This window comes from Aristolochia californica, unplaced genomic scaffold (genome assembly GCF_029961685.1).
Source record: "Aristolochia californica isolate CCGP_79_NKW_82.1479 unplaced genomic scaffold, dmAriCali1.0.hap1 SCAF_8, whole genome shotgun sequence".
Classification (NCBI taxonomy): Eukaryota; Viridiplantae; Streptophyta; class Magnoliopsida; order Piperales; family Aristolochiaceae; genus Aristolochia; species Aristolochia californica.
The window spans coordinates 9,287,105-9,311,955 of NW_027182279.1; the positions used below are offsets into that span (position 1 = coordinate 9,287,105).

Consider the following 24,851-nt stretch of genomic DNA (forward strand, 5'->3'; position numbering starts at 1 on the left):
TTATTTTATGAGAGAAAATTTATGATTTTCTTTTCTCTCAATATTTTTTTGTTGCCAAACAACACAGTGCCTTTCTCTTTGTTCTAGATGCCCTAATTTGGATATGTGTTATTAATAGAACTGGATAAATAGATAATTATGTAAAAAATTAATTAGTTTATATCTATTTAGTTTATTAACCGGAGAAGATAAATTTATTCAAATTCATAAACAGGTAAACTTTTTTATTCTATATCCTCTTGTAATAGTTCCGACTCAACCCTGTGACAAGTTTTCGCGTGAACAAATTTGGAGGTTTGATAAGATAAGAGTCGGTTTTCGAATAAGAACTGCCCGGACCCGATCCGTGTGCGATTGATTTTCGTCAACCGGGGACGCCGACCTCGCGGAACCTTCTTCCTTGAGGACTTATAAAATGGAGGTCGAGATTCCATTTGGATTCTGTTTCCCGTTCATTTCCACATAACTGTGTGCCCAACCCAGGGTGGAACTCTCTTTGTTCTCTCAGTCACATTCATCACCACTAACTCTTTATTTCATTTCGGAAGTAAGAGAAGACCATGGGAGAGCACAGAAGCAGAACAAGAAAATCCAGAGAAAGCGATTCTTCTTATTATTCGTATGAAGAAGATGATTCATCGCGTCGCAGGATATCAAGCAAGCAAAGTGGCAGCAGCAGCAGCAGAAAACGCCGGAGCCCTTCTCGCAGTTCAGACTCGGGAGGGGATGATGGAGAGGGACGGCGGAGGAAGAGCCGGTCTTCGAGAGAGATCACTGAGGACGAGATCAAGGAGTACTTAGCCAAGAAAGCGCAGAAGAAAGTAGGATTCGAATTTTCTTGCTTGTTTTAATGATGATCAAGATGCTTTTTTATTTGCGAGGAAGCATATGTTTTTAATTTTCATAAATTTGTTTTTTAGTCTCTAAAAGTGGCGAAAAAGTTGAAGCAGTCTGTATCTGGTTATTCAAACGATTCAAATCCCTTTGGCGATTCTAACCTGAATGAAAAGTAAGTATGCATTTATAGGTGCCTTATTCCTTTTTTTCAGCTCTTTGATGGGTAAGACGTCCTTGTCATACTGAATTGAGAACATTTCATACTCTTAGCTTATGCTCTCATAGCACGTTAGGTTCATCTGTTGGTTATATGTTTATACCTCCTATTTTTCCAATGGAGTGTGACTCCATCCACTTGGCAATTTGATTACTTTGGACACTGGTTGAATGCTGCTCACAAAACCAGTACTGCGGAACTTACTGTCTTAAACAATTTTTAGCACTAATTATTAAGTTATACTCTACTGAAATGCACTTTGTGTTATGTTTCAAAAATATATGCTTTATGTTACTAAGGGGTCTCATGTGAAGCACAATTCTGTGGACAGATCGATCCAAGCTAATTAACCTGACACAAGTTTGGTTCCTTTGATACCTGGTGCCATAGCCGGGGTTTTATGTGCATTTTGGGGGCTTGAAGGTCGTATTTTTGTGTTTTTGTGTTAGTATCTCTGCTTCTGTTTGTTTTTTAAGTAAAACAATAGTGTGAAGTAATTAAGTATGTAGTCTAATTTCTTGTGTTTAAACAAAGAAATTTTTTATCTCTTCATTTTGTTTGTGAATCTATGGAACCACAATCGGAGCCCCTCAAAATGAATTTTTATTTCACTGGACTATAAGTTTTTCTTGTTTGTGATTGTTCATCCTTCATGTATGCAAGTTGCTCCTAAAAGATTGAGGAGCTACTACAATGAGTACAGTGCCTTTTTGTATTTCAAATTCAAAAGTATATTTCTGTTTAAATCACTTAACCTGATAAAATTTCACTTTCATTTATTGGCAGGTTTGTGTGGAGGAAAAAAATAGAAAAAGATGTTGCTCAGGGTTTGACTCTAGACCAGATTACTGTCAAAGCTGAGAAAAAGAGGCAGCGGGAGAGACTGGTATAGAGTTAGTTTATGTTTGCCATTTGGCTTCCATCTTTCTAAGTCTTGCATTCATATAGGTATAATACTTTTTGGAACTTTAGTCATATATTTAATAATCAGTTAGAATTAAGAAAGTGAACAGAACTACAAATAGTATTTGGTATTATAGATTGAAAGCTTTTGAAGATGTTTTGTTTTTTTTTTTTTAAATGATCCTGATTTTTATTACGACAAAAACTCAAAAGAGCAATTTACAAAGGAGGGAAGCCTTCCCAAACAATGAGAGATTGCTGGGAAGTTCCGAATTTTGCCAATTTATTAGCCAAAGAGTTGGCTGATCTAGGAATGAGATTCCAATTACAATCAATAGAAGATACAATGTCAACAATACTATCCGTGATGGACCAGGGGTGCCAAGGGGGGAGTTTTTGAAGATGTTAAAAGACACCCATGTGTATAGGGGTGGAATGATTAGTAAATAAGGAGAACTTTCATAGAGATGACATAGAATTGTAATTATGCAACCTGGTGTATATCCTCTTATATCTTTTTCTTTTTGAAGCAATTAATCCTACGGGCATTGTAGTTATTGCAAACACCTTCCCACAACTATAAATACAGCCTAAAGGCATGAAGTAGAGCATTCAAGCCTCTTCCTCTTGGCTCAAACTCGTCTTTACCCTTGTCTCTTTTCCTCTTCTTTCTCTTCCTTGCTTTCTTAATTCTTCTCTCTTCCCCTCCCTTTGAAATCTCTCGTGTTTTTGTGGTGGCCCTAGAAATCAACATAGTTTTAGAGTAGACATAGATCTGAGATGGAAAAGGAGAAGGAGATGGAGAAGAAAGGGAGGACGAAGAAGAAGAAGAAGAAAAAGGAAAGAGAAAAAGGAGGTTTTCATTTTTTCCTTTCGTCTTATGCTTTCTCAATTCCTATTTTTATTGGACTTCTTACTCTTTACCATAATTTTAATATAGAAAATTATATACCATTGGAAGCTCTTTGAGTCTAGTTTCCAACTCAAACAGATTTTTTTCAATCAAAGTTTTTACCAAAGAGAAATCGACATATGAAGTAACTAAAGTCAAACAACAAAACAATTTCAAGTAGCAGCAGAAAGCCTCAACTTTTTAAATGGTTTGTACCAAAATGACTGAGAATTTATATAAAAAATTATATCTCAAAAGAAAGCTATGTGAGTCTACTTTTTGTCCCAATAAATTGTTTTTCAATTTTATCTTTCTAGAGAAAGATATCCACATTAGAAGAATCAAAGGTCATACTGGTAGCCTGTTGATTGCAAAATCCGAATTTAAGCTGATTTTTTTCTTCATTTTTGATTTGCTAATGTGGTTAAATTTCCTATTTATTTTCAAACTCTAGTCAAAATTTTACCAATTTGAGTATCTTTCCTTCCTTAAAAAGTTTTTTTTTCTTTGATCTCACATTACATTAGTTTTCCTTAAGAGAAGTCTTTCCCTATATGAGTTTAGTTTCACTTTTGACAAAGTCTGAAAATTTTGAATTATAAACTCTTGTTTCCTCATTCTAAAATTCCAAATATTAGTGTCCTAAATCTCTTTATTCCAAAATTTATCTCTTGAATTTTTTTGTTCCAAATTGGCAAGTTATGTTAAAAAGTAATTGCCTTATACGATAAGTCTATTTTTAGAAAGTTTCCATTATTATGTTCAACCTCAAAACTTTTTTATTGGATTTTTTTTTGAAGTTTCCTCAATCATCATGTTCATAGAGGAATTATTATGTTATCTCCCTCTTGAGTCAAACATTGTCACTTTTTATCCATCTATTGGTCTAAAAATGTTGCCTTATTTAGAAGTATGAAGAGCTGCATTGTGCGCCTCCTTCCGTTTGAAGTATGAGAGTTGTTATCTTTTTATTCACACCCTTAATTCCTCAAAGTACTTTGTTCAATTTGTGTTTTTTAAAATCACTTCAAAGTAATTTTTTTATTTTTATGAATAGTGCGTATATTGATAAAAAAGGAGAAGAGAAATACAATAAGAAAATTACAAACCTAGGTCCTGGGGCCTGACTCCACAACAGTGTTGGAGAGAAATGCCCGCCTTGGCTTGGGTGTCTGCCAGGTGATTAGCAGACCGTGGAATGTAATTCCATTTACAGCTTAAAGGGGAACGACAAAGTAATGTTTATAGATCCATTACCTAAAAGTATAGGAATGTGTCCAACATCTAGTTTGAGTCAAGTTTTTTTATTGGTCACCCAAAAGGTTTTTTTGTTTGAGCTACCCATAAAAAGTGTGGTCTCTTTGTTGTGCCCTAAAGTTGGGTTATTTTCCACCATTGAAATTAAGTAGAGTGTGTTTCAGGCTATGACCGTTTTGATTAGTGTATGTAGTTTTGTTTTACGGATAGGAGTGATTTTTCTTTTCTTACCATTATTTTGTGCAAACTGGGTCCCTTTGTAAAGAACAAATATCCCAAGTTTGAGGGGGAGAAGTAAAAAAAGAAGTACAAGAGAGAAGTAATCGACAATGAAGAATTCCACTTGTTGTGATAAACAAATTTTATGTGACTAGAATATCCAAGGGGGAGAACAAAATGAGAACAAGATGAAAACTACAAGCATAATGTGAACATGAATAAGATGAATCAAAGCAACGCAATCAAAATTTCCTTTTCAAGTGACACAAGATTAGAATTTTTTTTCCTAAAACACAAGTTTCTTGACCAAGATTATTTGCAAAGTTAAGTTACAAATACTAACTTGAGAGGAAGTATTAAAAGACACCCACATGTGTATGGGGGACATGGCTAGTAAATGAAGAGAACTTCCATAGAGATAACATGGAATTGTAGTTATGCAATCTGGTGTATGTTCTCTTATTTTTGTCTTTTTGAAGCATGTAGCCCTAAGGCATGGGGTAGAGCATTGTAAACACTTTCCCACAACTATAAATACAATATAAAGACATGAGGTAGAGCATTTAAGGCTCTTCCTCTTGGCTCAAATTCGTCCTTACACCTCTCTTTCTCTCCCTTGGTTTATTCTTTCCTCTCTCCCAAGAGCTAGTTCTTATCTTCTGTTATGGTCCCTCGCCATGGATCTAGTAACTCGGTGAGATACTCTTGAATCCAGCACGTACACGGTTTTAAACTTCGTAAAGAACTAAGAATTTCGTCTCCAACCACTCTAAGTTGGAAACAGAATTCTTTTTCTCTCACAAATGGGTTCAAACACTATTCACGCTCATAAATTAATAATAGAACTTCAGCTTTATGAACTTAGGAAAATAAAATCTCTAAGTTACCTTTTGAATACCACGTCATCAAGAATTCGAAATTCTTCTCCTCTGTTTTGCCGTGAGGGAAGAAGAGTGCTCTGTTTTGCCGTGAGAGATGAAGAGGTCTGCTTCTTGCAGCAGTGAACCACGAAAATTCCTTCCCCTTCCTCCTGGTTCCGTTAGTGAAGCCAATCCCTTTTCCCAGCTCGGAATTGGGTAAGGTTTGACCCCCTCTCACGAGACCTCCAGCCAGCAACTCCTCTGCCGTCGCCTTGGCTTAAGAAGGGGTTCACGTAACCCTTCTTCCTTCTTAGTTCCGTGAAAACACCAAGGCCTCTCTCCACCACGTTAGGTAGAGATTAACCCCCTTTTCTCTTCCTTTCTCACTCACCCAAGACACCCACGAATTCAGCAATGTAACCCAAGAAAACCCAGAAAAGACTCACGCCAAGAACCCTAGCAATGGAGCTCGGGAAGCCCCTAAATTACCCTAGTTTAAGCTAAATCAGAACTTACTTTATTTCTCCATCCTTACCCCTTAAATAGGGTAATTAACATCAACATAGGTTAGGGTTATAAAACCCAATTCTACCCCTACCTTTAAGTCTTATTACAAATCAATAAAATTCGAAATTAAAAGCAACATAAATAATAAAAGTAAAATAGATGACTCAGTCTTATTGAGTCAATAACATCTTCTCTCCTTCCTTTGAAATCTCTTGTGTTTATCAACAGAAGATAGAGTGAAATTGCATAGGAATATTATCATCATCTTTGAAGATGACCAGAATTTTATTAAAAAGAGAGAAAGAAACAGGGATTCAATACAAAATTATATCAAGGATGAAAAACAACACTGTTAAAAGCTAATAATAGAATAAAGACAACGACCACAACCCAATTTTGGTATACCATATGAACTTTAAACCAAGAAAACTAATCACAAAAATCCTCAAGATCATTATAGAAAGAAATACTCAAGATAACTTAAGTGCATATGAGTTTCCCACAGTAGGATGTTGTAAACAAATGCTTCTGCCAGCAAACAAATCTACCATACTATTTGCATGTAGAGTATGACACCACTTAATCTGAAGCAGTTTACAAGTCTAAAAAATATCCCCTCCATATAATAATAATAGCAAGTCGAAGCTAGGAAATCTTCCATGGAGAAAACTATGAAACTAACTTAAAAAAACATAAAATAACCGTTAGAGAATTGCCTTCTACCACAAGAGGGTAAGAGAAAAATTGATAAAAAATCCCAACCTGCAGATGAGGGCATGGTGGAAGCTTTAGAAGTATTATAATAATAGCAAGTCGAAGTTGGACACTCTTCTCCATATATGCAATTTGATCTTACTTTTTACGCTTTTATATTTTGTTTCCAATGATTTCATACATGGTAGTAATGTGCCATTTGCAAGTTACATATTATGTGCAATATTTGTGGCATAACTTCCAAATTATCTACTTAATTGAAGGGGATCCTTTTCCTTTAGACATTTAATTTTTTTTTTTTTTTGGGTTATGCAGTTTGTTTTCTTACTTTTCTTTTCACGTTCCTTTCTTGGTGCTGGCTTTTTTGCGGGTTTTTATTGTATAATTTGTATATTTCTTCCTTCTTTTAATGAAATTCTTGCCATTTAAAAAAAATAAAACCACTGAAGTTAACTGTTTTTATCTATGCATGCAGGCAGAGATTGAAAAGGTGAAGAAGAGGAGAGAGGAACGGGCACTTGAAAAGGCTAGGCATGAGGAAGAAATGGTGAGATTAGACATTAACGAAAATTCAAGGATTCTTTGTTGATATGAAAAAACATAATTATTATACTAACCAAGAATTCGTTCTCTATAGATCTTTTCAACTAGGATAAAGAACCGCTTGTATGTAAAAGATGTTTGCTTATTTATTCTATTTTAGGCGATGCTGGCAAGAGAACGTGCTAGGGCTGAATTCCAAGACTGGGAGAAGAAAGAAGAGGAGGTATGTTTATTGAGAAGTTTCAATTATCAATTCTCACATTTCTCGTGGTAAAATTTTCTCATCATCTTATTATCTTCCAAATCTTCTTATGTACTTGTTTTACTTTTATTATTCTTTTGTCATTTTGATTTTAGTGCAAGTTGTTTATTAACATAATCCTGCAGTTTCATTTTGATCAAAGCAAAATCAGGTCAGAGATAAGACTCCGTGATGGGCGTGTGAAACCAATTGATATGCTTTCCAAGAACCTTAATGGTTCAGATGACTTTGATATCGAAATCAATGAACCTTACATGGTCTTCAAGGTGAATATGGTTTCAGTCGTTTCTTTTCGTCCATCAAAATTTAGTTTTTAATCTGCCTAGTTTTTTCTGATAATTTTGCTTTTATCCTTGGTGTGATTTTTTTTTTCAGAAAATTAATTGTTATTGGTAGACTTTTCAAACCTTAGGCTTACATGTTACATTCAGTAAAGATGTCGAGTTATTATTATTTCTTTCTGAAATTAACTGGTAATTGATGTTTGTGGTCGCTGATGTGCAGGTTAATAAGCCCTTTATGCTTGTAATTGTTTTTAGTAGTTTTATTTGTCCAAGTAGGACACTGACAATGATGCTGCTCGAACATTGTTTCCTTTGGTTATATATGATGTTGGGATAATATTCTTTCTCCCCTGTTTTTCTGGTAGCTCAAGTACCATTAATAATGAGTTTTGGAAAAGGAAAGTCGTTGATAACTCCTACCCTTTTTTATCTATGCTTAATGACTAGCATTATAATGTACATTTTTGTTGAATATGACAGGGTCTAACAGTTAAGGAAATGGAAGAGCTTCAAGAAGACATAAAAATGCATCTGGAACTGGACAGAGCAACACCAACACATATTCAGTACTGGGAGGTATTCTCTAGCCTCATAATTTATTTTCTGGATTTGTATTGCTGCTTGTTTTTTGTACCAGTACCATGGTTTCTGGACATCAAAAGGAAATGCACTGTGGTTTTTCTTTTCTTTTAAATGGTAATATGCTGAAGTTGGTTCGAACTGAAAAAGTGGTTGAATATGAGTATTTGACATTTAGGTATATTCATTACAGGCCTTAATGGTGGTTTGTGATTGGGAGCTTGCTGAAGCTAGGAAAAGGGATGCCCTGGACCGTGCAAGGGTTCGCGGCGAGGAACCACCTCCTGAGCTGCTTGCAGAAGAGAGGGGTTTACATTCAAGTGTTGAAGCTGAAGTCAAGGATCTTTTGCAACGGAAAACACATAGTGAGTTGGAGACCTTACATAGCCACATTGATTCTGAAATGAGATCGGGGAAAGCCAAGGTTGTTGAGTATTGGGAGGCAATTCTTAAACACATCCACATCTTTAAGGCGAAGGTATTTTAATTCTTTCTTTTATTTTACTTTATTTTTTTGCAACTTTTTTGACTTTAGAGGGATTTACTGAACTTAGGTTGTAACTTCGTTAAACTTTTTTGACTTTAGAGGGATTTACTGAACTTAGGTTGTAACTTAGTTAAACTGACTGACACTGCTCTAGTGCTATGTCTTGCCTTCTTTACTCAATAACTGTTATACAGAAACTTTATTTTTCTCCTCCAGACGTGCATCTTATATAAGACAATTTTTATTTTTTTTATTTTGGGAAAATGGCTCACTCTCTTCTCTCAAGGGCATATTTTTTTAATCTTTCTGTGACACCTTTTAGGGATTTCTGCAACAAACTGTTGATGGCTCATATGATGAATGATCCATTGCTAATAATATTGTCAATGCAGCAACTCTAGACATCAGAAATTGACTCTGTTTAAACCTTTGATATCTTTACCTGTATATTGGGAAATTGCTCTTTTGGTTCTGATAGAATGAACTTGAGGAGTACTATTCATGAAGAAGCTGAAAATTTGAATAGTGAGATATCTGTCAAATAGAAACAGCGACAGAGGTTCTTGTCGATCTTTCGTTGATTGTAAAATTAGGTCTTAATCAGACATTACACCCTTCAAACAGAAATGCAACTGCCAAATAACAGTAGTACCTGTCACTAGAAGTTCTCGAGACTCATCACTTATGCCTATGACATTTCTACCCATAGTAATAGAAGACACACTTGACATAATTACAAATATATCCCTTCTTAAATAACTCTGAACATTCCATCCCAACCTGGGCATAGATACAGAAAGCCCTGGCTCGCAATAAAACAAATGAAATTCCTTCTTCGGAAGAGCTTTCATAGCTGGTCTATTAGACATGGTTTCTAGCCATTTTGCCACTCATTGCTGCATCTTTGATAAAATAACAATTGCCAGTTTTTCACCAACTCCATTTCTGCCGCATTACTAGCCTGGATGCCAACCACTTGGAGTGCCCTTTCACCGCTGCGGAAATCGATCAGGCTGCGCTTGGAATGCCAAAGGACCGGGCCCCAGTGCCAGACGGATTCATTGGGGAATTCTACAAGCACTATTGGGAGACCATCTGCGAAGATGTGCCTTTGCCACTAACTTCCATCAATGTGGGATCACACATCGTGCCATAGGTGCATCTTTCATCGCTTTAATCCTCCAGAAAATTAACCCTGTCCAACCTCACACTAGCTCTGACAATACCGCTTCTGTCACACCATTCTGTTGAGGTTTTCCAGGAATGGTCTTCTTTATCTTGATTCCATTATTAGCACAATACCGCTTGAAATCATCATCTATGCATTCTCCCCCATTATCTGACTGCAAACACTTCACTGTCAAATCTTTCTCATTCTCAACCATTGCTCTCTATCTCTTGAAGGTATCAAAGACATCGGATTTCTTTTTCAGGATATAAACCCATATCTTTCTGCTTGCATCATCAATAAATGTCACATAGTAATTTGAACCACCATGGGAGGTAACAGTTGAAGGCTCTGTGTGAACCAACTCCAATTTGGCTGTCTTTTGCTCTTTTCCAGCCTTAGAAAAAGCTAACCCTGTTCTGCTTGCCAAAATACAGCCTTCACACAAACTGTTGTTTACTGCTTTCAACCCTTGTAGCTTCCCTTTGGACTGAAGCATTTTCATTCCCTTCTCACTCATGTGACCGAGCCTATAATGTCACAAATCAGAATCAATAACAACATCAGCAATTGCAACTATGTCTTTGCAACTGGAAGTGATGTAAAGAGTTCCAGTTTTAACTCCTCGTGCAACAACCATGACTCCCTTAGTGACTTTCCAAGCAACACCATTGAAAGTCACATTATGACTTGCATCATCAAGCTGCCCTACTGAGATCAGATTACACATAAGTTTTGGTACATGTCTCACCTAGTGAATTTTCTACAATGTCCCATTTGACATCCTCAAACTGACATTACCAATACTGACAATATCCAAAGGTTCTCCATTAGCAAGATACACCTTCCTATGATCTCCAGCAACATAATTTGTCATGATCTCACGATGTGCGGTGGTGTGAAAAGATGCTCCTGAATCTAATACCCAAGAGTTAATAGGGCTATCAACCGACAAGTGTAAAACATCTTGTACCTCTTCAGTCACCGCATTTGCAGCATCACTTTTCTTTTCATCCTTCTTCGATGCTCTACGGTTTTTCTTTATGTGACCAGACTTGCCAGAATTCCAACATTCCACATTCCTTCCGAATTTGGACTTGTGTCTACTATTCCTGGATTTCCCTCTACCATTGCCCTTGTTGGAATTCCTCTCAAAGTTCCTGCCCCTAGTATCTACACTTAGGGCAGAATTAGATGTCGATGATTTTCCGGAGTCCTTTTTACGAACTTCCTCCGCGAGAATGGTATCTTGAACATCATTAAAGATGAACTTCCTGTGGTCTACAGAGTTGTTGACCGTAGCCCTTATAGGCTCCCATCAATTTGGTAGAGATGCCAAAAGAATTAAAGCAAGGACCTCATCATCAAATTTAATTTGAACAGAGGTCAATTGATTGACAATCGTGTTAAACTCATTCAAATTCGATGCCACTGATGTATTTTCTGTCATCTTTAAATTGAAGATTTTTTTCATGGGATGTACCTTATTATTTGCGGAAGACTTCTCATACATGTTGGATAGAATCTTCATCATCCCCGTTGTGGTTTTCTCTCATGCCACATTGTGAACAACATTCTTTGACAATATTAACCAGACTACTTCCAACTCTTGTCTATTGAGGAGATTCCACTCATCATCTTTCATACCTTCTGTTTTTATATCCAGAAGTGGTGCGTGCAGTTTTTTGCTGTATAGATAGTCTTCGATTTTCTTCCTCCAGAACACAAAGTCCATACCATCGAATTTGTTGATTCCAAGTGCCGATCCTTCTCTGCCAACCATTGCTCTCAATCGCGAACTAAAGCTCTGATACCACTTGTTAGGAATTAGACGCTCGAATTCAAACTAAATGAGAGCAATAATAATAATAATCACAGAAGAGAGGAAAAACAAGCACGAAAATACAACAAGATTTATATAGGTTCGCCTCCAGGTGAGACTACATCCTGTCTTCTACTGTTGCAGTAATCCACTATAAAGATGAAATAGTTTACAAGAGAAATCACACACACTTACAGGTGTTTTTTTCTAACCTCTCGGGCTGCAACTCAAGATGTTTCTCGGATGATGATAAAACCCTAATAGCGGCGCCCCTCAATTATAAAGAGAAAATTAGGGCAACTACGATACAAGAGTAAAATTTCCAAACTGCCCTTAATGAAACAACAATTAATATATTGTGGACCGGGCAGGGGCTCCGCCCCCACACGCCGGATGGTCAATTCGTGTACCGACTCAGTGTAGGGCGTTGATTAGGCTCTACAACTTAACACCTTTGTCATACATTTTTTGATTTCTTGGAAAGCACAAGAGACAACTTTCAACCATGAGAATTCTCCTTTCTTCGTGCAATCTGTGATAGGAGACATGATGGTGTTGAATGCCCTAATAAATTGTCAGTACAAGGTGGCAAGACCATGAAAACTACAAACCTCATGGGGAATAGTCGGTTCTGGCCGCTCGATGATTGCTTTCACTTTATGGAGAACGGCAGTTATACCAGTAGAAGTTACCTCAAAACCCCATTTAGGAAGGAGCATTTATGGAGATCGGCATAAAGTTTTTCCTTCCGGAGTGTGTGACAAATATGGTGGAGATGAGGATATCATCAATATATACCACCTAGAACTTGTCAAGGAATGGTCGAAGCACTTGTGTCATCATTCGTATAAAAGTGTTCGGTGCATTTGATAGTCCAAATGGCAAAGCTATCTACTCATAAAGCCCATCTTTTGTCTTGAAGGCTGTCTTCCATTCATCTCTAGCGTGGATCTGAATTTGATGGTAACCGCTTTTGAGGCCTATCTTTGAAAATATAGTGACACACATTTATATATCTATCATATCATCCAGTTGGGGAATGGGGAAGCGGTTTTTTCAATGATTTTATTGATGTCTCTACTGCCGCCAAGTGCCATCCTTCCTCGGTGTAAGGTCGACGCTGCATAAGAACTTAAGCTCTATTTGATGAATTCCGTTTAGAGGAGCTCATTCACCTGCCATTGTAATTCTCCATGCTTAGAGGGTTTCATTCGATAATGAGTTAGGTTTAGCAATGTGGCTCCCAACACCAAATCTATAGCATGCTAGATATCAGGCATAGGTGGCAGTGCATCTGAATGATCTTGGGGAAAAACGTCTCGAAAGTCCTGTAAAATGGACTCAACCTTTGGTGGGGATCAACTAAGAAATGCGCAGGTGCCTCGTGGGCTATTACAACAAAAACTACATAATCATGCAATATTTCGTGCTTCAAATCATTGAGACTAATGAAATGCCAGGTTTTCTTTTGGGAGCTCGGATGTCCCTTACCTTGTGTGACTTGCTTTGGTTGTTGTAGCTTGAGGTGGATAATCTTTCTTTTGAACATGAAAGAACAAACATTAGAGTAACCATAAATAGTGACACTCAGATCATAAAGCCATGGTCTGTCCAAAATGAGATGCCTCACATCCATAGTAATCACATCGCACCAGATATCTTCCTTGAGATTGAATGAGGACAAGACACCTCTACTTAAATGGAAGTGTGATTGATCCACGAAACTAGATAAGGTATTGGTTGTGGAATGGTCTTAAGGTCAAGGTGGGCAATACGAGATGACATTGATACAATTGCCGCTATCAATGATGACCTTGCAAACCTTATCTCTACACTCGATGTAGGTATGAAAAAAAATATTCCGATGCTAGTCATTAGACTTGGGTTGGGTCAACGCATATAGCACAACGTTCATCATGTGAAAGGGGAAGAGGTGGGGGGGGTGGTCAAAGTGGACTTGATGCAACTCAAAGTGGTTGTGCTCTACTCTCATTTTTCATCTAAAAGATCAAGGTCAGCAATTAGGTTCGTACTCTACATTTTCCTGTTCTTCCTGTGAGTATTCTTGCTTCTCAATGAGAAGAGCTGAGTGCTACAATTGAACACTATATGCCCAAATCCTTGACAGTTGTGACATCAAATCTTTGAATTGAATTTTGTCACTTCCTTCCCTGTTCCCAATGTCGGGAGGTCCAAATTGTGATTCACCCTTAAAATTGACCTTCTTGGGACTTGAGGATTGAGGGTGGGAGACCTAAAAAGGCATTGTATGGGTGTCTAACTCACGTATTGGCTGCCAACTTATAATTATGGGCCTTAAGCATCTTCCATTGTGGTGACACCCTGAAGTATCATCTCACGCCTAAGGTTGTCATTGAGGTTCTTTCAAAATCAACTTAGAGTGATCACCTCATCTTCTATGACAAAACACCCCATTCGAAACTCATCAAATTGAGCAATGTACTGTGTGACCGACTTATTCCCCCGCCTAAGATTGTGCCACTGATCTAAAAGAGTGTACCTGACTTTCCCATCCTTAGATAGTTCGTACCATACAAAAAATCTATCCATCTCATGAACCCACGTGGAAAATATCCATGGATCTAAACAACCATCAAATGTATGGGCCTCAACTTTATATGTTTCAACATTTTGTCTTCAAGCCACTCATGGCACTGGATGTAGGACGTGTGGTTCTTGGGAGGAGGGAATATGTGAGAGTGAGAACGAGCAAACTCCTTGTGCTCATTGTCATAACCCTTAGGAGACCTAGCTTCTATAGGACTTTTCCCTTTTGTGGACCGAATTTCTAGGGCAGTGAGCCTATTATTGATGATGTGTGTCTATTCCAGGTTTTTTTTTGAGTGTCTTCTTTGTTTTCTACAATGGAAGATGAAGCTATGCCTACCATGAGGCGACCACTACGCAATTGCATGTACTATGGAATTCTAGCAAGTAAGGCTCAAACAAACTCAAGGCATTGTAAGGTTATTCTTATTTGTTTGTTTTGTGACTAGTCAAGATTCAAATCAATAAAATTGCTCCTTTAGGGTGACTCCTCCCCACGACTGATTTTGAGGCATTTGATATTCCGATTTTTCAGTTTGCGGACAACACCATTTGTTTTGGTGTGGGCACCATGGATTGGATCAAGAAGCTAATGGCTGTTCTTGGTCTATTTGAATTGGCTTCGGGTCAAAATATAAACTAGAGGAAAACCACACTTCTTGGATACTACATTGATGGTGCAGTGTTTAGAGATATGGTTGATTTTTTGGGGTGCTCTCTGGAGAACACGATGACTTCATACTTGGGTCTTCCTCTTTTTGATTCTCAGCCCACGGTTGCACTTTGGTCCCCCCTTATTGAGAAGTTTGAGAAGAGACTTGCCACTTGGCAGGGCAAGCTCCTATCTACAGCAGGTCGACTTGCCCTATTGAAGTCATGCTTGGCAGGGCTGCCCAATTACTTCCCATCTTTTATTCAGTGTCCGACCTCAGTTTGCTCAAAGATGTATGCTATCCCCTGACGCTTTCTATAGAGAGGTTCAAAAGACACATTCAGATATCACTTGGTCAGTTGGAGGGAGATTTGTCTACCTCGGACTAGGGGTGGTCTGGGTATCCGACCTATGAAGGACATGAACAATGCCCTCATTCTTAAGTGGATTTGGAATCTTAATGTTAATCATAGCAATTTGTAGAGAAATATGGTGAGATACTCTCTTCAGATCCCATGCCACTGGTGGAGCGAGGGCGGCTCTCCCTGCCGCCTATCCCCGATTTGAAAATTCGTATACAAGCTGCTTCCAACCTTCAAGGTCGCGACCTCCTTCTACCTTGGGAATGGGAGGACTCTTCTCTTCTGGACCGATGAGTGGTGAAGTTCCCGACCCCTTTCCGAGGAGTACCCGGGGCTTTCTGGGATTGCTATAGACTTATCATGTTCGGTGGTGGAATCATGGAGTAATCTGTCTTGGAATCTTCTTTTCCGTTGGGGCTTGAATGGTGATGAAGCTATAGCCTTCTGCTCGCTTCTATCTAGTTTCTATAGTACCACCATTTGGAATCGGGTGCAAGATAAATTGATTTGGAAGCCTAACATCAATGGTATCTTCTTAGTAGCCTCAGCCTATTCTTACATCAGAAGGATGACCTTATCCTACTTGAGCCCAAGGTGAATCTCACCTGGGGACTCATTGCGCCTAGTAAGATAATTTTTTTCATATGGACAACCATCAGGGAGCAAATCCTCACTGCAGACAACCTCCACAAGAAGGGCTTTACCGCCCCTGATAGTACCTGCCCTCTCTGTGACGCTTGTGAGGAGTCCATTCAACATGTTCTCCTGCACTGCGGCTTCTCTTGGAGAATTTGGATGGCAATCTTCTAGAAAGTTGGCATTCAAGTGGGCCTCCATTAGGATCTATTCAGCACTTTCCAGATGGTGTTGGGGATTCGTCTGCCTAGAATTGGCAACGGTCGTTGCCGGTGTAGATGGTCTGGGAGTGGCCCGTGCCGTTGGTTGATGGTGGCCTGGCAGGTGTGGGTTTCTACAGCAATGTGAAAGACGACAGTGACGTGGTTTCTATGGTTTGACAACAGCTGGAAGACGTTGGATGAAAGCTCTGGGTGACAATGATGACGAACAAGACGATGAAGGATGGGCCGTCGACAAAAGCTATAAGCACCGATGATGGAAGGAGAAATGGGAGGGAGGAGAGGGATGACACGTGGAGCTCTGGTTCGTCTCACGTACTTGGAGTCTTGGTGAAGCTATCCTAGGAGCTCTTGAAGCGTCGAATGGTAGGAATGAAGGAGCTATGGTGAGCTACTATAATCGCCAAAGACAATGGGGACGTTCAACTATGCAGAGGGTTGTCGGCAATGGGATTGTTTGCTTTGATACCAAGCTGATGCGACACGATTATCCTTCGTCCTGAAATTGAGTGAAGAAGAAGAGGAGGGGGGGTAGTGACGAGCGATAGTGGAGAGAGTGCAAGTCGAGGGAGAACAATTTCGTAGTGACGAGCGATAGTGGAGAGAGTGCAAGTCGAGGAACAACAATTTCGTTCGGAAATTGAGTGAAGAAGAAGAATGACCGGGGGGTGTCGAGCGATAGTGGAGAGAGTGCAAGTCGAGGGAGAACAATTTCGTCCTGAAATTGAGTGAAGAAGAAAAACGAGGGGGGGAGGGGGGGAAGTGACGAGCGATAGTGGAGCGGTGCAAGTCGAGGGAGAACAATTTCGTCCTGAAATTGAGTGAAGAAGAAGAACGAGGGGAGGGGGGGGAGAGTGCAAGTCGAGGGAGAACTATTTCCAAAATCATTCATTAAGCTTTTCCTAGTTATACAATCCTTAAATAATGACTCAAAACCCTAATTGATAATCCAAATGATGATAATGCCCCTAATAAAATGAAATAATTAATTCCTAAAAAATCCAAAATTTGAATATTAAAATTACAAAATATCCTCTAATCAATTTTAAGTGAATCACCACCCAACCACTATGTGGTTGGTTCAGTTGTGGCCCGATGCTTCTTGGTATACACTTAAGTGATCAGTGGCACACGAGTGGTGTCCCCATCACTAACTAATGCCTTTCATTTAAAGAGGTAGAAGTTTATGAAAGGATCGGGCTTCACACCACCATTGGTGGCTGAGCTTTTGGCTGAAAAATCAACACTAATCAATATGAGAAAAGAAAAGCAAAGGGATTGAGAGAGCTCCTCCTTCAAACCTGAAAAGCCAGTGATCACATTTAATACTCCATTTTGTTAGATTTTTTAGCTTCTGTTTAAGAAAAACCAAGGGATACAGAAGTCAATCAAAATCCAGTACTTGGTTTGCCTTTTTTTCCTGATATTTATTGGGTATTGGATGGTATTAGTTTGGTGGACCTAATATGGTACTTTGGGTGGAGCCACAGAAACCATTCGAAACATCTGGATATGCCAAGTTCGTTCATCTTTAGCTGTGTAAAGAATAACTCTGCTGAGATTTACATGGGTCTCTCTCTCTCTCTCTCTCTCTCTCTCTCCAGAAGCACTTCTTTGTCAAAAGCATGAAAATTTATAGGTCCCCCAAAGGTTTAAGGCTTTCCTGGACTGTTCTTGGACAAAAATTGTCACCTGTGATCAGCTCTGCCAATAAAGATTTCAACTAGCAGTAAAGACTTGTAAATTCTGCAAAGCTTAGGAGGAAACAGTGGACGACAGCTTTGTTCACTGCTCTTTGTTTTGAAGACAAGAATATCTCGAAAACATCTCAATATTAAAAACAGAAAAGTGTTGACTTGACCTACAGGGAGCTTTTATTATGCTATCATTGTTGAATATGTCTAAGTGGGCTGATCTGAAATTTCTCATTTTAAGTTGTTTCCAGCCATATTCTTAAGTTTGTTTCACTGTTTGTTTCTTGTAAGCTATATTCTTAATCCTCTGCTTGATATGATTCACGTATTGAGCTGTCCCAGAATCTTTCTATTGCATGTTTTGAGCAAATAATTTGCCTCTTTTTAGGAGTTCTATTGGAACCAAGCTTCTGGCTTTTCTAGCATTACCTTTTATTTGCAAGAGGTGTAAATTTTTCACTAGAAGAAAGATCGATTTTAGAATTACCTTATGCTAACATGAAGAAAGTTAGTTTTCTCTACTAGAAGTATAGCTATTGGCTGCCGCACATGAAAATTCTTGTTTTTCACAAGTATATTTTCCAATTATTTGTTCTAGTTGGATACCTGTGATCATAATTGGTATTGTTGCAGGCTTGTTTGAAGGAAATTCATTCTAATCTGTTACGGAAGCATTTACAACTTCTGGAGCAGCCCATGGAATCTGAGCAAAACTTAGAGAGTGATGAAGATGTGAAGCTTGATGAAGCAGAAGATGGTACGCATATTGTAGAAGGTGTTTTCTTTCATGTCTCAACCCTTATGTGTACCTACTAGTAGGTCTTCACTATAAGCTGCCGTCTTTAATTATATTCCTAATACTTGCTTTACTTTTTTAGATGCTAAGCCGTGCTCCCCAGAAGCCCTGGAGGATGAACCAGGACATGAGCTTGAAGAAGAGCCTGGTTCATTTTCACCAGAACTGTTTCATGGTGATGAAGGTGAAGAAGCGGTTGACCCTGAATTTGACAGAATTGAGCTGGTAATGTTGATCCCTACACTTAAAACATTATAAGGAATTAGGAACTCAAATCTTCAAGTTCAAGCACGATGAGAAAAATAAAATTTCTAAAGCATGATGGTAACGGTATAATGCTTCCAATGTACTCTACGTCTTACAAACTGATGGATTTTTTCTATTTTAAATCTTGTATGCTGTAAATGCTATGCCTAATGGTTACTGTTTAAATGCCCTGGTGACTTGTGTAATAGGAACGCAAGCGTGTGGCTGTATTAAAAGAACAACAAAGGCGGCTTCAAGAAGCCATTGCAGCGAAGCCGGCTCCACCGGAGGACAATTTGGAGATGAAAGCTATGAAAGCAATGGGAGCCATGGAAGAAGGAGACGCAGTATTTGGCTCGGGTGCGGAGGTTAATTTGGACTCCCAGGTTCGTTTGAGGTGCTTTTTCCTTTTGCCAATCCTCTGCTTGATAATCTAGTTAGAGTTTGGTTAGATTCATCTAAGACGACATATTTTTCTGAAGGTATACTGGTGGCATGATAAATATCGGCCAAGGAAGCCCAAATATTTCAATCGCGTCCACACAGGTTACGAATGGAACAAATATAATCAAACTCATTATGATCATGACAATCCTCCTCCCAAGATCGTTCAGGGCTATAAATTCAACATATTCTACCCAGATCTTGTTGATAAGACCAAGGCTCCAGTGTATACCATAGAGAAAGATGGGAACAGCTCCGAGACATGCCTCATCACATTTCATGCTGGGCCACCTTACGAGGACATTGTGAGTCTTACGTTTTTTCTTTGAATGTTTTTTCGGATGTATTGATGTTATCAGGCGACTGACTTTCTCTCATGGGTGGTACAGGCATTCCGGATCGTGAACAAGGAGTGGGAATACTCTCACAAGAAAGGATTTAAGTGTACATTTGAGCGAGGAATTTTACATGTTTATTTCAATTTCAAACGTTACCGTTACCGCAGATAAAAAATTCTGCAATTATATTATGGCGCTGTTGGAAAAGATTGTTGCCCTCGTGTGAGTTTTTTTCTTTAGAAATGGATGTAATTTTGGTTTGAATGATCCTGGTTGAACAGAATGATGAAGGATTTTCAGTACAGTTCATAATGTCTAGCATTCTCTACCGTTAGACAGGTGAAGGGAGGGAGCACTCCAACTTGATTGCTTGCATAGGAAAAAGAAAAATTGCTTGCAGGGAGGGTCTTTTGGTGGTAGGGTGAGGGGACGTCCTAAGGAGACGAAAAACAAACAGAAAAGAAAAAGAAAACAAAGCAGTAAGGCCTTTTTATGTAACGATTTGCAGTATAAGTAGATAAGATTAATGTTGTCGGGTCAGCATGAATGCAATTAAAGTTCTAATTAAACTAAGCCAAATTGTAGAGAATGAAGGAGGTCACGGATAGGGGTGGCACAAAGCTGAACAGGTTTGCAAACCGTTTTGAGTTTGGTTCGAAAAAAGTTCGGTTCAGTTTAATTTTTACTTGAGTTCAACTCGAGCTCAAACTTAAAGTAAGACTCGTTAAGCATAACAAGTTATGTTTGAGATTTTCTAACATTAGTATGTTAGCTTGTGAGTTGATTTGTTAGTTTTTTTTTTTTTTACAAATATCTTTTAATCTAATTGTTCTCGTCGATTCCCTCTTTAGTTGGTTGACAGTTACTCTTATTTACCTCAAACCTAAAAAATGATCGATAATTCAACCCTTTTGGGTATCTCAACATCTAATGTTGTTATTTGTTAATGGAATGAACATTACTGATAAAGGTATTTGTTCTTTTTTTTAGGTCTATTAAGTTGGTTATTATACATTAGTGTCCTCTATTGAAAAGTCTTGGACTCTGTGACAACTTGCAGCTCAATAGTACTAAGTTCATCACAATATTCTCTTTATTTATTTTTAAATTTTTAATTTTTTATAGTTTTAGATGTAGGTTGGAGCTCGAACCCGGTTTGAGTTCAAGCTCAAACTCGGTTAAAATTTTTGAGCTCAAGCTTTATTCCAATTTTAAGTTTGAGCTCGAGTTCGAAGTATTTAGATCAAGCCAAACTCGAACATAAGAAGTTTGAGCTTGGCTTGGCTCCATGCCACTCCTAGTTGTGGATGTGCGAGTGAGGTAATCTGAATCATGGCGAGTTAGGTTTCTATTTTAAGTAAGCTTAGTTGCTTAATTTTAGTTTCAATTTTTGCAAGACAGATGCCTATATATGTAGGCTGCTTTTAGATTTACGAATGAAGATTTATGCAGAGTTGTGCTCTCCTCCCTGAAATTCTCTACTGTGACTTTCTTATTCTTAGTGTTAAATCCTAATGGTTCCCCAACATTTGTTACTAGAGCGAGGCTCAAAGGGAGTTTTCTATCAGGAAAACATTGGTTTTTGCATAAGTTCACCATCTGCACTAAGGAGAAGACAATCCTCATAGACGAAGTTTGAAAACAAAAGATTGAGTTGAATCCAAGGTTTTAAGACTTGGGATCAGGTCTTGACTCAGAGCTCCGAAAGCCTGAGTCAAGTTGTCTGACCAAATGTCCTCGAGGGTTAGGTTTCGATGGGGTAATTTGGTCATAAAAAAACCTAATAAAATATATAAAATGATATGTATCATTAGTTAAATATATAATGTTGAATTTATGATACCTTCGCTAATATCTCGAGTAAGGGGAGAGAGAGAAAAAATGGAAAGGGAAACGAAAACTCTCGAGTAGAGAGAATAGAAGGAAGAAGAAGGAAAGGAGACGTCAAGGTAAGAGAGGAGCTTTACACAAGAGAGAGAGAGAGAGAGAAAGAAGAGGAGAACTTGATTGAATGCTTCAACCAAGACCCCATATTTAAACTATTTCCATTACATAATTAGGAAAACTAGGATCCCTAATATCCTTAATAACATCAACCATGATTTAACAAATTACATCAATTAAGGGAAGATATATCAATTATATAAATCAAGGAAGATCTTCAAATCATTCCAGCTCATGTTGGTAAGGATACCAGCTCGTGGTATTTTTGTGGGTCCCACTTGATCTTCAAATCTTCCAACTCATTCAAGCTCATGTGATGACTCCTCTTGTCTTACGTCCTCATGATGAGTCCCACCAGCTCGTGCAACTATGGTGGGTCCCACATTGTAACACTCCCCCTCAAGCTGGGGGTGAGAAAACATCGTAGATACCCAACTTGCTACAGATGGTGGACAAAATTTTATGAGTGGCTGGTTTGGTGAGAATGTCTACAACTTGGCTCTGCGAAAATATATGCTTGAGAGATAAGATGCTTGTTTGGAATTTTTCTCGTATAAAGTGGCAATCTACTTCAATATGCTTTGTTCTCTCATGGAAGACTTGATTTGATGTGATATGTATTACTGCCTGATTATTGCAATATAGATCCATAGGAGCTTGTTTGTAGAATCCTAATTCAGTGAGAAGAGATTTGATCCATAGGAGTTCACTAATTGTGCATGCCATGGCCATGTATTCTGATTCTGCACTAGACCGTGCAACTACATTATGTTTCTTGCTTCTCCATGTAACCAAGTTCCCTCCAACCAGCGTACAATATCCCAAAGTAGATTTTTTGTCATCCGGGGATCCGGCCTAGTCTACATATGAGAATCCTTCGATACTGAGACTATGATTTTTATAGAGAACCCCTCTTCTAGGAGCTCCTTTTTAATATTACAATATCTTTTCTATTACTTGCCAATGACAGAGTTGTGGTTTGTGCATATATTGACTTACCACACTTACTGTATATGAAATATTTGGCCTTGTTACGCAAAGGTAAATAAGTTTTTCTACTAACCTTTGATATTTTCTGATATCTACCTCTTCTCCAGTACTTGCACATAATTTTGTTTTTGAGTCCATAACAAAATCTATTGGTCTACATCCCATCATTCTTGCATCTTCCAATAGGTCAAGGACATACTTCCTTTGGGATAGTACAATTCCAAGTTTGGATTGTAGTACTTCAATCCCCAAAAAAATTTGAGTAGTCCAAGATCCTTTGTCTTGAATTCAGCACATATCCTTTCTTTTGTTTTATGGATACCTTCAAAATCACTACCAGTTATAATAATATCATCAACATATACTGCTATAATTACCTTGCTGTTATGTGTGTTTTTAATAAATACTGAGTGATCTCCAGAGCACTTGTGAAATCTAGCCCTTATGAGGGTTTGGCTAAACTTTTCAAACCATGCACGAGGAGGCTGTTTTAGACCATACAGAGATTTCTTTTAGTCAACATATTGACTCCCCCAAACCACATACCCAAGTGGTTGTTGCATATAAATTTCTTCTTTGATGTCCCCATTCAAAAAGACATTTTTTACATCAAGAATATATACCTGCTAGAATGAATTAGCTGTCAGAGATAATAACACACGTATCAAGTTCATTTTTGCCACTGGAGAGAAGGTTTTCTCATAATCAATACCATAACATTGTGTATAACCTTTAGCAACGAGGCGAGCCTTCAATTGTGGAACGGACCCATCCGGATTGTGTTTTACATTAAATACCCATTTGCAACCATTGGGTTTTTTATGGAAGGGGAACTATAGACCATGTCTGATTTTAATAAAGTGTCTGCATTTCTTCATCCATCGCCACCTTCCACCTTGATGTTTGAGAACCTCCTAATAGGACTGTGGATCAGATATGGAGAAAATAGCAGAAAGAAATTGACAACATATGGGGATAGATGATGATGAGACATAAAATTTGAAATGGGAGGAGAAGTAGAGGGTCTAGTCCATGATCTGGGTTCTTTTCTCACGACAATAAGACGAGTATCATATTGAGGGCCAAAAATAACTAGAGATGATGGACTTACCTCGGTGCGATCCTTAAACCCAGCCAGTGTGGTGTCAGCCAATGTCTCTGAGGCCTGAGTAGTTTATGTCGCACGGGGCATAACCAGTCGAGGAGAACCTGGTACTGAAGAAAGGCCAGGAGGAGCACTATCAGAATAGAATGAAGAGTCTTCAAAAAATGTAACATCCTTGGACACAAGTAAACGTTGAAGAGTGGGATTATAGAAAATATAACCATTTTTTGTGCGAGAGTATCCTAAGAAAATACACTTAATAGATTTGGGATCAAGTTGATTGTGTTTTGGGGTGGAAATATGAACAAAACATTGACACCCGAAGACTTTCAAGGGTAGTGAAAAAGGATAATCAATTGGTAACAATAAAAAGTAAGGGAATTTATTACCAAGAATGGAAGATGGTAACCGATTTATAAGAAAACATGCGGTAAGAATTGCATGAGGCTAATAAAAGTATGGAACTTTTATGGCATATAGTAAACCGTGAGCTACCTCAAGAATATGACGGTTCTTTCATTCGGCTACACCATTTTGTTGAGGAGTTTAGGTACATGATGTTTGATGGATAATGCCATTTTATTGACAAAAGGAGTCAAGGTCTTTGGAGGTGTATTCTTTGGCATTATCAGACCGGAGTATTTTTATTTTCTGACCAAACTGAGTGAGTGCCGTAGCATGAAAAGATTTAAATATCAATGGTATTTTAGAACTCTCTTTAAACAGAAATAACCAAGTGGTATGAACGAAGTCATCGATAAATGTGATGAAATATTTGAGATGCTCAAGGGTCCCCATACATCGGTATGAATTAATGAAAAATGACTTTCACTTTTAACTTCTGGATGAGGTGAGTATGTAGACCTCTGATGTTTACTCATTTGACAAACTTCACAATGAAACTCTGACCTTGCTTTAAGAGTAGGAAAAACATGATGAAGAGATTATGCGGACGGATGTCCCAACTGGTTGTGCCATAGCCTTGTCTCAGTTACACTGGATGAAACAATATTTATTTTTGGCACATCTAGATAGTAGAGCCCCTCTTGTTCACCTGCTTCGTTATAAGATCCTGAAACACACATGAAGTGGGTGAGAAGGTGATAAAACAATTAAAATATTTGGTGAGCTAATTAACAGATAAGAGATTCAAAGGGAAGGTAGGAACAAAAAGTATATCAATGAGCAGAAGTGATGGTGTAACAGAAGTGGGTCCTTTCCCTTGAACTTTGATTTGAGAACCATCAGCTATGGTAAAAAAATTGGGTGAAAGACATGGAGAAACTGAGTATAATAAATTTTTG

The 24,851-nt window shown here is 38.3% G+C and overlaps 1 protein-coding gene across 3 annotated transcripts; it reads left to right on the forward strand.

The window, feature by feature from the left end:
* Positions 1–386: 386 nt before the first annotated feature.
* Positions 387–19,812, forward strand: LOC137938758 (splicing factor Cactin). 3 transcript variants are annotated; one of them, XR_011109904.1, is made up of 13 exons: positions 387–821; positions 921–1,009; positions 1,841–1,940; positions 6,882–6,953; positions 7,110–7,172; positions 7,337–7,477; positions 7,976–8,071; positions 8,268–8,552; positions 18,318–18,459; positions 18,563–18,705; positions 18,936–19,123; positions 19,209–19,475; positions 19,560–19,649. XR_011109904.1 is itself a non-coding variant. In XM_068783787.1 (13 exons), the coding sequence occupies exons 1-13, from the start codon at positions 561–563 to the stop codon at positions 19,677–19,679; spliced, it is 1,956 nt and encodes a 651-aa protein (XP_068639888.1). In that variant the 5' UTR covers positions 403–560; the 3' UTR covers positions 19,680–19,812. The 3 variants fall into 3 exon arrangements, 2 of the variants coding, with proteins under 2 accessions (XP_068639888.1, XP_068639890.1); XM_068783787.1 differs by having other exon boundaries at positions 403–821; positions 18,936–19,112; positions 19,560–19,812; XM_068783789.1 differs by having other exon boundaries at positions 405–821; positions 18,318–18,441; positions 18,936–19,112; positions 19,560–19,812.
* The last annotated feature ends 5,039 nt before the right edge of the window (positions 19,813–24,851 follow it).

Coding starts and splice junctions, on each gene's coding strand:
- LOC137938758 (XM_068783787.1), top strand. CDS start 561: ATGGGAGAGCACAGAAGCAGAACAAGAAAATCCAGAGAAAGCGATTCT. Junction 7,478..7,975: donor AACCTTACATGGTCTTCAAG/GTGAATATGGTT, acceptor TGAATATGACAG/GGTCTAACAGTTAAGGAAAT. Junction 18,460..18,562: donor TGGTACGCATATTGTAGAAG/GTGTTTTCTTTC, acceptor TTACTTTTTTAG/ATGCTAAGCCGTGCTCCCCA.